The sequence below is a fragment of the Falco naumanni genome, chromosome 17 (assembly GCF_017639655.2).
Source record: "Falco naumanni isolate bFalNau1 chromosome 17, bFalNau1.pat, whole genome shotgun sequence".
Classification (NCBI taxonomy): domain Eukaryota; kingdom Metazoa; phylum Chordata; class Aves; order Falconiformes; family Falconidae; genus Falco; species Falco naumanni.
Window position 1 is genome coordinate 6,953,485 of NC_054070.1, and position 12,242 is coordinate 6,965,726.

General features: G+C 41.8%; 1 protein-coding gene across 3 annotated transcripts; it reads right to left on the bottom strand.

Moving 5' to 3' along the window:
- Positions 1-315: 315 nt before the first annotated feature.
- Positions 316-12,116, bottom strand: DYRK3 (dual specificity tyrosine phosphorylation regulated kinase 3). Of its 3 annotated transcripts, none has more exons than XM_040617051.1 (3): positions 11,996-12,116; positions 11,150-11,265; positions 316-7,201 (listed from the first exon to the last, which is right to left on the bottom strand). In XM_040617051.1, the coding sequence occupies exons 1-3, from the start codon at positions 12,033-12,035 to the stop codon at positions 5,630-5,632; spliced, it is 1,728 nt and encodes a 575-aa protein (XP_040472985.1). In that variant the 5' UTR covers positions 12,036-12,116; the 3' UTR covers positions 316-5,629. The 3 variants fall into 3 exon arrangements, with proteins under 3 accessions (XP_040472985.1, XP_040472986.1, XP_040472987.1); XM_040617052.1 differs by lacking the exon at positions 11,996-12,116 and adding an exon at positions 11,627-11,870; XM_040617053.1 differs by lacking the exon at positions 11,996-12,116 and adding an exon at positions 8,098-8,162 and having other exon boundaries at positions 11,150-11,214.
- Between the last annotated feature and the right edge of the window lie 126 nt (positions 12,117-12,242).

Below are 12,242 nucleotides of genomic sequence, written 5' to 3' on the forward strand. Positions count from 1 at the left end.
TTGCTATTCATCCACATTAAAACAGGGGGAAAAAAATAGTCACTCTGTGCTGTCCACAAGCTTTCTGCATGTAACACACATTGTTTAATCGTATCGGTCATAGCTAGAGACCTTTTTATTGCAGCATGATTTCATCTTCAAACTATTCCAATATCCACTTGTGTACAGTAGGTTACCCATTTATAGGTTTCTAATAAAAGCAAATCTTCCTTAAGTGGCTATTACTGGATTTCTCCTTCCAGCTGAGGGATAAGCAGAATCCTGGGCTTTAAAAAGATCTCTAGTGGGCTGAATAAGAAAGTGACAACTGAAGAATGTCATGGCAAAACTTCAATATGTTCTAATTACAGCACCATTAACGAGAAGAACATTTGTCAGATCGGAACATTCATCACGTTTAGCGTAGACACGCTGAAATCATCTAGTCACATAAGAGTCTGAAAATTTTCTGCTTCTCTAGTTAAATGCTACAGGAGGTAGTGTGGCAATACAAGGTAAGTTGCACCATCTGGAAATAATTAATCCTTTTTTAAAAAAAAAAATCAAGGCCTTTTAGGAATCTGCACAGTCTGTTGCTAAAGAAAATTATGTATTTATTTTCTTTTAAAAATTAACTGAAATACAACTTTAGGAAATACCTGTTTGTTACATTTAGATACATAGTTTGAGACTGACTTATTTCCAAAGTGTTCCTTCACAGAAAGCTATATTCACATGCACCTTAAATGTCTTCTATGTTCTCCACCATACTACACCTCATCACAATACTTACAATAAAAAGGCTAAACTGTAGATTTTTCAGACATTGACATTTAGTATGAACATCTGCAATGTAGAAGAAACCCTGAATAGTAATTTGATTGCACCAAGACAGATGTCGGCTGGTAAAATAATAAGGCACAGTACTATGTATAGGGAACATGGGTTGTTCTTTTAGCAACACAGACTTACTGACCTAGCTAGCCCGTTTGCGAGAAGCGGGTTTGGATTAAAGTCACCGCACTCCGCGAGCACAGGGACAACGTTCACCTATCCAAGACTGCTCTGATGACCCCAAGGATTTTACACATTACAGCAGGAGTTAAACTGTGAGATTATCAGTGGAGTTTTAGAACATGCAAGGGCTCTTTTATGGGAAGGCTGAAGCATATACACTTCCCCCAAACCCTTATCAAATTCATAATAAAAAAAAATAATCAAGTGGTATCTGTGATAAGCACTGGGTATAACACCACGATGTCCAGTTTTCAAAACTGCCAGGTACCCACAGTTCTGAGTGCTCAACACGTGCAAACGCTACAGGTTTTTTCATGGAAGTCTCTCAGCACGGTTTGTGTTGAACCTCAGCTGAGTGCTGCAGAGAAGTACCACAGATCTTTCCCTGTTATTTTGGCTCTCCACTTCCACAACAGTATTAAATTTTGGCAGGCAGGGGATTTGTATCAATCATTTCAGCAGAGATCTCTGGGTGCAGAATCAGCCTTTTGCTTGTATGGCTAGGATTAGTAAGACATTGCTGAGATCATCATGTATATGTTTCACAGCCAAAACAGCTATCAGTATTAAACAAGGAGAGAGAAAAAAAAAGAAAAAAAAAAAAAAAAGCGCTGTAGTCTGCAGCAAACACCCCTTTAAAAAGGACCCTAGGTTTATTTTGGAGGTAGTTTTAAAGAGGATGACCATTGCAAAGAACCTCCACTGATAAAATTGCTGCTTAAAAAGTTTTCAACTGCATGAAAGTCCTAACAGGTCACAACACTTGTAAGCAAATTCAGATTGAGCAACACTCACTCTTCCACAGAGGTCACTTTAAAGCTTTCCAGTTAGTCCGTGGTGAATTCTTAGGTCACCAGACAACTACAGTTCCTATTCAAGCTGGATGGGAAGGATAAAAAAAACACTCTAGTGAGGAGTATCTGTTGTACGCAGATCTCTAGAATCAGGTCACTGTTGTGAAACAAGCTTCACATTCAGCCGTCGGCGTTAGTTAAGATCCAACCTGCAAAGAACTAAAGGCAGCTTGGGTGGGTGTCTCATCTGTGGTACTATGTTCCGCAGGGAAGAGGACTATTTCACTGTCCACTGAGTCCCAATAAAAACAAGTTTCTCCCTGCAACTTGGACAGGCAGATATTTGGACCCCAGCATAAAAGCAATGTGTACCCATCGGATGTGAAGCTCCTGCCTTGTCATTCGTTTCTATAAAAATACTGCTAAACCAAACAGTTCCTAAAAATGCAGACAGTAACAGAGCATGTTATTTACAATACAGAGACTAACAGCATAGTAAAATGGAGGGAACATTATAAGGAACATTTTAAAACAAGTTTGGGTGACTTTTATAAACGGGACGTCTGTTTTGCTGTAGACCCAAGTAATTTGCATTTGTTTTGTGCTAACTTCCTAGGAGAACATGACTGAAGTTCCAGTGGAACCTCGCTAGTGCTGGCAGATTAACAAATCTGCCAAGCGAATTTACCACAAAAATAAAGGCTGCTCTGTTACTCTGTTTAGACAGGTTTAGCTTTAGACTACTTTTAACATTCTAACCAGTACCACAATGAAGGAAAATGGTGAATTTCTGGCAATTTCGGACCTCACGATTGTTTAGCTTTCCAAAAATCAAAGCATGAATTTGAGGTTTGATCGCACGTCAGTGGAGACACACACTGTGACCGTGACCACCCTTTATAAATAACACCGTCCAGCGGCACAGCCCACGGTCCAGCCCTCCACGCGCGGCTGTGGGCAATTCACAGGGAACTCAGTGAGTCAAGTGCTTGCAGGGACGATTCCTCAGCTCTCTCCCAGACACAAGATCTATTAGCTCACTTGGAGGGCTCTCCCAGTTCGAGAATACCGTGTCACACCACTGACTGAAAGCAAACATTTTATAAAGAAAGTGGAGCTTAGTAATTGGAAACAAGACCAAAATATTCTTAGCCGTATTCCCTGGGTTCTGAGGAAGTCCTTTTCAATATAGTACAAATCTGCTGATGCTGCCTCCTTTTCCTTCTCACCTACTGTGGCTATACAGAGCCCCAACACAGTTAACTATGCACTTGATTTTAAAATATAGTAGTCCCAGGTAAGAAAGATCCAGTCTTAAACATAGACAATGCATAGCAGGCACCTTGTGCAGTCAGGTCATGCTGAAGAATTTTCTATATAAAAAGCAGCGTTCTTGCCAGCCAATTACTTTATCTGCAGTTTTACAGCACCAACCTTAAGTGAGATTATTGCGTATACACCAGAGGCTGTTGTTACATTAGATTTGCCTCAGTAACTAGCTGCCAGAAGTCACAGAATGATTATTCTGCATTTGGCAATTTATTGATGAAAACGGTTTAGAACCAAGATACTGCTCTGTGTTCCTAAGAGAAGACCTGTTTGTACAGCTCCTAGCGTACCAACACTCGCCCGTCTTCCACCAGGCTCCAGACACTACCGTCACTTTACAGTCTCTACATAATAAAGTGCTTTTCTATGCATCTTTCCTAACAAGGTATTGCTCCTGAAAGGTTTCTTTCTCCTCACTCAACAGGTGTATTTTGTAAAAATATGCATAGAGTAAAGGACAGAGGAGGAAGAAGAATGTTTCTGGTTTCTGAAAACTTGCAACATCTATTAGAGATTCTACTAAAAATCGATGGTATCTTCTGCCACTTCCCCCCCCAAAATCCACTTCCCCGATTCTCCATTCAAATAAAACTTCATTCAGCCAAGCAAAATAAAAAAATACCAGCCATACATTATTTTGACATGAACTATAAACATACCATAGGCGCTGGTATTACTTGTAGCTGCACAGAAAAAGGTTAGACTGTTATTTTAATGTTATTACTAAGCTCAATGAATTTACACTTGTAAAACAAAAGAACTTGGAAAAGCTATGTACACGAGAACCTCAGTTCAAACAACAGTCCTGGAAAATTTGGAGCTTTGGTTGTGTCTTTTTATACAGGTCTCCACCCAACATTTCACCAGTGCTGTAATTAAACAGAGCAGAGGAGAAAATGCAGCCCCATCTTCTCAAAGGGAGGGTCCTGTACTGAACACATGGTCACCTTATCTTAAAAATCACCTGGATAATTCCTTTGTTTGTATACTGAAAGCCTCCTTGTTTTAACATTGAAAAAAAAACTGCTACAGAGAAACTCGTTAAATTTAAAACCTTCTGTTCATAAAAGCTCTAAATTGTATTTAAAATTGTGTTCAGGCACCTGGCAAGAGATCAGATGTTTTTGCACATGGACTCGGGCCATGTGGCTGCAAGAAGCAACAACCCGAACAAGTTGTGCTGTTGTCATTACACGTCACACCACCTTTTCATGTTCTTGGAAGATAAAGGAAGAGGAAATACAAGCTCATGTATTTAAAGAATGAGAAAACATAGGCATCTCTCTCTCAAAGACCTGAAGAAATACGACTAGACATAAAGCAATTCTTCCCATAACATATTTTCATTTGGATCTACCAGTTCTTGCACCTTATCAATCTTTCCTGGCACTTCACAATTTATGCTTCAAGTTCAGACAAGCTTCCAAATATTAGGCGAGCACCCCACCCCACCCCCATCATTTTCTAGTTACAGCCCTGGGCCTTAAAAATTTTCACTTGTCTGATAGGGGTGGCATGTTTGCTTTTTAATAAAAGAGCTCCATGTAAGTCAATGGAATTCACTCTACACACACACAAAAAAAATAATTTGTAAAATGACCAGAACGTCAAACATGGATGCAAAACAGCTCTTTAAGTTCAATGTTTTTGTGTTGGGAACAACACAGGAAAACAAACACACACACACCTGGCAGAACCGATGATTTAAATTTGAGCTCCAAAGAAACATAGGATTGATTCATTAGCCCTGAACAAACTGGCCCACACATGATGGACCAGTTATGATCTTGAATTCCCCTACTGGCTTTCCATAAACTTTTAAGGGAAGTAGCAAGTGTACAGAAGTTAGGAGTTTTATTTAGATATATCCTGCGCTTCATGGCATTTCTATGCTCCTTTAGAAAAAAAAAATACTCAGATGATAAAATTTCAACACCAAACTCCTTTGGTGCCTATAACCCATGGTATTTTAAAAATCTCAGTCAGGATAGATAAGGGAAAAGCAGCACAGAGAAATAAAACTCTTCAAACATTAAGTTAGCAATTTGCAAGTAAGTTCCTAATGCATTATGTTAACACGTTTGTGCTTTTGACAACAGATGTAAAAATTTCCCCAGAATAAAAAGAGTTCAGTTGGAGATTAACTGAAAATACGTACTTTGAATTGACTTCTCTTGCTCTTTTAAGCAAAAGAATCTGTTAAACTGTCCTGATAAGAAATAGATTGATTCCTAAAACAGCATTATTAAATAGCTCGTCTGCCAAACTGTCATTGTACTCAACAGCTGGGCTGACCTACCCAGTAATGTAATACGCACCACATTGAAAGTGAAACAATTGGAGAAAAATTAGCCCTTTAAACGTGTACATTTTGACTGAACTTTTTATATTCAAGATTTAGCCTCTAATAAAAAGTAAATCCATTAAAAACCTCTGCATTTAACTTCCTTACACATTATTTAACAAACAATTAAAATACAAGGTATGTATTCTGGAAATACATAACACTATTAGCTGACCAGTTTGGGTAGCACAGTACATAGAGGTATACTGCCATTGGAGTCGGATGTTAAATTAGCCCTCAGCTTGTTGGCCACTCCAACTACGGGGGGCAACTTGGAACCTATTCCTGTGAAAGAACTTGCATAGCTAGAAATCCGTTTAGCGGAGGTTTTATCAGTGCTAGGTGGTTTGGGCATTCGTTTACAAATCCAAGGGTGCCTTAAAGCTTGATTCGGAGTCATGCGTGTGGAAGGATCCCAGCTGAGACATTCTTTTAAGAATTCTATAAACAAGGGATCGTCGCAGCCTTTTAGTGCCGTCACCCAGTCTTTGTTCCCTGGAGCGCCTCGTATTTTACCCCGGCGTGATCGACTCCCATTGAGGGTCACTCTTCCATCTGCGTGTGTAGTTACAGTGCAGTAGCGAGGATGGCCCTTAGAGTTGATGAAGTTCTTGGCTCGCTTGGATTGATCCAAAAGCTTCTGAGGTGGCATCCCAAGAAGTTCCATCATACAAGCCAGTTGGTCTCCCTCATCCTCTCCAGGAAAAAGAGGGTATCCAGTCAATAGCTCCACCAGAATACAGCCAAAACTCCACATGTCTATGGGCATCCCATAGCGACTGCCCAAAATTACCTCTGGTGCCCGATAAAATCGGGATTGAATGTATGTGTAGACTCTTTGGTGCTCAAAACAGCTGGACCCAAAATCTATAACCTTGATTCCACTCCTCCCTTGCTGTTTTAGGAGGATATTTTCTGGCTTCAGGTCACAGTGTATGATTTTGTTTCTATAAAGGGCATCCAAACACTGCAGTATGGAGTGAGCAAACTTGCGCACCAGTTGGATACTGAAGCCCTGAAACTTATTTCTTTTAATCAGCTCATACAGGTTCATACTCAAGAGTTCAAAGGTCATACAGATGTGGTTCCGAAAGGTGAAGCTTTCCAGCATGTGAATAACATTCATACTGCCTGTTTTATCCTGCTTCTTCAGGTGCTCCAGAATCCGGATTTCTTCTGCCGCTTGGCGATGGAATCTCTTTTCATTGCGAACCATCTTTAAGGCCAAGTGTTGGTGAAGCTTGTGATCGTAGACTTTTGCAACTTGTCCAAAACTGCCCTTGCCAATGATTTTGAGTACTTCATACCGGTAGGCAAGATGGTCATGGGGCACGTGAATGTAGCTGCCTTGGTCATCATCGTAACCTCCATTGTTGGGACCGCCAATCACTCCTTGCCTCTTTTTTGCAGCTGGACCCACAAAGTAAATTTCAGAAAAATTAAATATCTCTTGCTGCTCATAAGCAGATAACTGATGTTTGTACTGTTTGACAGCTTGCTCCGGAGCTTGGGAAATGGCTTTATGTGCTTTTGAGGAACTACCACCACCTTTAGAAGTGCTTATTCCCTCTATACTTTTATCTTTTGTCAGGGAAGGCAGAGATCTTTCTGAACCAGTAATGCCTGCAGACTGAAGAGCATTACTCCTTCTGTTGCCAGAGTCCTCAAATAATTGCTCCACTTTGACCTGACTTCCAGTCAGAGGGTGATCCTTCATTGCAAGTTTGTTGCTAGAAATCTACAGATGGGGAGGGAAAAAAAAAACAACCACCTTTTAAAGGACAGACTAAGAATAAAATCAATACCACATGAAACAAAACCAGTAACTTTAACAGGGTTTTTTTGCATTTCTATCAGGAACAAATATAAAGCGTGGGACGTAAACTAACTCAAATTACAGGCATAGTTACAGAAGGGTACACAAAGAGAATGCAACATACTGAAACAAGCACTTGCACAAAGTTAGTGGTACTTTTTAAGTCCATAAAGGATAAACCCTAGCCAGTCACACACACAAAGACACAATACCTATCTTTACTAGCATGTACGGAGTCAGCAAATAGCTGGGGGAACAGCTATGTTTAGCTTTAACCGTGGGTGCAGCAAACAACCAACGACAGATGCAACTTGCACCTGTCTGAAACATGCAGCACAATGAGCATGCAGGGAAGTGTCAGGAATATTGCAAAGACAAGCGTGCTGAAGGAAGACAAAGAAATGACAGCAGGAGATATTACGGCTGGTGTAACCAAGCTGAACAAGGAGCAAAGGATGACAGAGCAAGACAAGATAAACCATAGGTTTTTTTTCAACTCCCTGTGAAAGCATGATAGCTGCACAACTATCTTAAGACAGACTTGGAAGCTTTGAATAATCAAGAATATCTCTTACTCCAACTTAGTTGACAGCAGTCTGTAACCACTGCCTCTTACTACCATATGTTAAAATATTTACATCTGAAATGAATGCGTAGAAGGTGAGAAAAGCACTGTGAAATTTTTCAAGCTTGTCATTTTTACAATTTAGTAAACGCTGAAATCCCTGGAATTCAGTTCTTTACTAGAACAGCAGTTATTCCCCTTTTCTACTGACTGACGCTCCATGCTGATAGACAGCAAAGAGGTGTTGTCTTACCCTGTGCAACACTGAAGAAGCCATGACTAGAGTAGCAACATCTGTTTTCCATTTTGTCCTTTAATCTAAAAATAAAGATTTGAGACACATGCCAAACCGATTCCCTGAAAACCAAAATAACTACACAGGAATCAAACAAAAAATATAAATAAACCTGCAGATCCACAGCAATAAAACCAAATTCCTTTTTAGTTACATACAATCCAACATCTCGGCACAGTCAGTAAATAAGGGAAGTGAAAGTTCTTGCCAAAAACAACTAAACACGTCTTTTAAGAGTCTGTCTGTTGGTGCTGCTTTGAAATGTTAGCTCTTGCTCAAAAGCCCCCCAAAAATGGACACTTCCTGCAGAAGTCAGTCCTTGTCAATGGAGACCAGAGGCCATTGGATATATCCTCCAAAGTTCCACTACTCTGGGTCCTATCAACTAAAAAAATACAGTGTACTGTAAAAGACACGCCTTTCCAGAAAGTCTTAAATAAAAAAAACAAAGCCCAACCCTGGTAACTTAGGATAAACGCCTTTTTCTCAGAGTCTGGCTGAACCCCAGAGATAAGAATGACATTTTCAGAACTGGCTAAAAGACTATTCAGGCCAGCAGACTCAAACAGTAAGTTTACAAATAAACAGAGAACATAAGCACAGAACAAGGTTCACACTCATTTGTTTTCTGAGCTTTTGGGGTAGGGGGATGAACCAAAACAAAACAAGCCTGTCCTATAGCAGAAGTCTTATTTTCACGTCGGCAATCAAAACTTGATATTCTTCCTAAATGGGTTTGGATCCTATGCACAACAGAAGCAGCTTTTTATCGCTGTGGTTCATGATAGACAGAACTGCACCCTTGCAGCCAGCCTCCCTGACGCAGAGCACTGCCATGGCAGGGCTCTGCGGAGCAGCCTTCTCTAGCTGGAGGAGCTAATTACCTACCAAGACTCCAAAACATGCTACTATATTGTGGAAACGCTACTTAACTATGTAAATTTCTTTCAAGTATTTGATTTCCAAAAAATGGTGTTAGTGGCTGCATGTCATCAAGTGCAGCAACATGATGAAGTGTGAAAGCCTTGCAAACAGTGCTAAATCTAAATATTCTCCATCCAGGAGCGATAGCAACTCTACTAATGCTGCCGCTCTCTAGCAAACATTTTCTACCTTTAAATCCCTAAATAAACAAAGATTCTGTTATTCCACATATCCTGGAACTATTTCTTTAATGAGAAAACTATGGCTTTGGATCTCAAACTCGACTCAACAGCCATTCAAGTACCAAGAAGTTTCATTCTCAGGGGACTACCAAAATCATTTGCCACATGACGATGAGACACAAATACAGATCTATCTTAACCTGAACTCAGACGAGCTGTGCTTATAGTCAGATGACTTCTGGGTAACATAGCTATCTTTCAACAGCTTCCTTTCACAAATCACAGGCTGCACAGGTTTTGTTTTATTGATAAAGTGCTATTAGCAGCCAAGAAATTAGACTGACAACAAAAGTGGTGCCCTGTTGAAAATTTTCACATCCTTGCAAAACATCATTTTAATTGAGAAGGAAATAGTTAACCCAGTTCCTACACAACTGGGTTTTTGCAAAAGTGTGTATCAGTTACTTTCTGAATAATGAATTAAACCCATGTATTCTCAAAGCAGAGATATTTATGTTCTCTTAAGCCAAGATGAAAAGAATGGACAGCTGTAGACACCAGAACTCTTCAATTCTCACGTAACACTACATCGTAGTACAAAAATCTTGCAAGGAGGAAACTGAACATCTCTTAATTCCAGATACCTTCCCCTTAAAACTGACCATCATGATTTCCATCCCTGCATCCTTCATCTCAGTTCCTGCTGGTAAGATACCACTATGGTTGTACTTTTTTGATGTGTCATCATGGTAAAACTAGGCATTTTATAATCCTTAATCTTGTCCTAAGAAGCTAACAGGCTTAGTGGCCAAAATACAGATGAAAAATAATATACACCAGTGAAGCAAAACATTCATAGAGTTATATTTGTGTTTAACTGGATAGTTCCATTCTACCAATTTCTGTTCGGTTACGATCTGAAGTTACACTACTATTTAAACACTGCAGTTTAAAAGTTCCCACATCCTGGGGGGGAGGAATAAATTAACACACTACTCTTCGAGTTCTACTACTCCACAAATCTCTAAATTTATTCTGCTCTCCCTCAATATTGCCAAAAAGGGAAAACACAGACCCATGCTACTGAGTTTGCTCAGTGAACGGCACAGACCAAACTAATTACTAGTATCTGTTACAAGAAATTCCCACAAGGTGATGATTTTCAAATGCACTGCACTCAGTGAAACATCTATTTTCACTTTTTAGAGAGTGGGGTTTTAAAAAGCTCAAGCTTCTTCACTTCTGCCAGAATACAGCAAGAGCCAAAACACATTTAAACACCATAAAAAGGTCAGATCAGCTAAACATGACCACAACCAGCTCACCTGAATCAATTTAAGGAAAGATACCATAACTGCACATCTGCTGAGGACACAGCACTTACAAAGAAGCAAATAAACACCTTCTGTTCATACAGAGCTATTTTGCTAGCAAAGCGGCACATAATGCCAAAGTTTTCAGAGGAGAAAGATACTTTTGTTAGATGTTTGGCAGTCATGCAAACCCACACTGTTCCTTCTGCTGCTCCTAAGTACTTATCTCTTGGAATTTTCATGAGGGAAACTAAAATGGAAACGTGCAAGAAGTACGTGTGGATTTACATACTTACTGACATACAAGGTGACATGGCCGAACACTTCAACCTTTTGCAGAATAACTTTCCTGATTTAAACATGAGCTGAGCGAGGATAGCAAGATAGGATTTCTGAGGCTGCCTAGCAAGTTCTACATTCAGCGCAGTAAATACCACATCGTTTTTATGCTTAGCAAAAGCAACAATGTTGATAAACTAGTAGAAATCTGCAACATCCCACTAAATTTATTCTCAATAGGAAGACATCCAACTCCTTGATAGTTGCTGCTGCCAGACAACGCAAAGACCCAGACAGCTTTCAAATACTCACATTAGGTCTTCCAAGGGAAGGAAGTCCCGAAGGGCTGAGATCTTCATTTGTAGACTCTTGGTACCTAATCTGATCTATCCTCATATAGGAGTCATATAATCCATCTCCAAACCTGGCTGGAAACATCCCATACACAAACAGGTTAGTGACAACAATTCACGCCGATACAAACGCTGAAGCGTACCCCACTCAGTGCCGGGTAGTCCGTGAGATCATCACTTCATTTGTTTATTAAATGATCTTTAGGATTTAACTATGGCTTGATGTTAACACCACAACAGAGTGCGAAGCCCTTGGGAAATCTTAATTGGCGATACTTTTAATTTAGAGCTCCTCTTTTTTTTTTTTTTTTTTTAAAAATCAACTTCTGCACTGCAAAGATATCCTTAAGGTACACGAATTAACATACTCCCCATTTTCCCTTAAGTAGAATAATCCCGCACCAGCCCCATCAAGAACAACAGAAAAGGAGCATACACTGAAACTCTTGCCGGGACTACCCTTTAAAGTAGGTTATCCCTTAAAAACGCTGTGTGGGAATCACAGTTGGCAGGTCTGCCGCGGGGGGGGCGGGGGTGCCGATGTGCACGGCGCCTGTGGAACTGCAGCTCTCGGCCGTTACAATTAAACTGCAAATAGTGTTAAAAACTTCCACCGCCGCGCTCAGGGCGGACCCCACAGCCCCGGGCCACCCCGGCGGGCCCGCAGCCGGGTGCGGGGCTCCCTCCCCGCGCTCGCCCTCCCTCAGGCCGCGGCCCGGCGGGACCCCCACGGCCTCCACCGGGGCGGGCCCGGGGCCGCCCCCGCCCGCTGCCCCCCGGGCCGGCCCCGCGGCCGCCGCCTCACCTGCGCCCAGGGGCGCCTCCGGCTTCCTGCCCAGCAGCATGGTGCCGGGGGGGGGGCGGCCCCCATCCCCCGCCGGGCCCCGCAGCCGCCGCCCGCCCGCGCTCCGCCGGTCAGCGCTGCCGCCGCCAGGCTGCGGCCGCCCGCCACCGGCCCGCCCGTTGCCACGGGAACGGCCCCCCCCGGCCCGCCCGCCGCCGGCCGGCGCCTGCGCAGTGGCGGCAGGGGGGGCAGGGGGGGCGGAGGCGGC

Excerpts from the sequence above, each read along its gene's own strand:
- DYRK3 (XM_040617051.1), bottom strand. The coding sequence starts at position 12,035 with ATGCTGCTGGGCAGGAAGCCGGAGGCGCCCCTGGGCGCAG. Across the intron at positions 11,266-11,995 it reads GGAGGCGCCCCTGGGCGCAG|CCAGGTTTGGAGATGGATTA; the intron begins GTGAGGCGGCGG and ends GGATGTTTCCAG. Across the intron at positions 7,202-11,149 it reads CTTCCCTTGGAAGACCTAAT|ATTTCTAGCAACAAACTTGC; the intron begins GTGAGTATTTGA and ends CCCCATCTGTAG.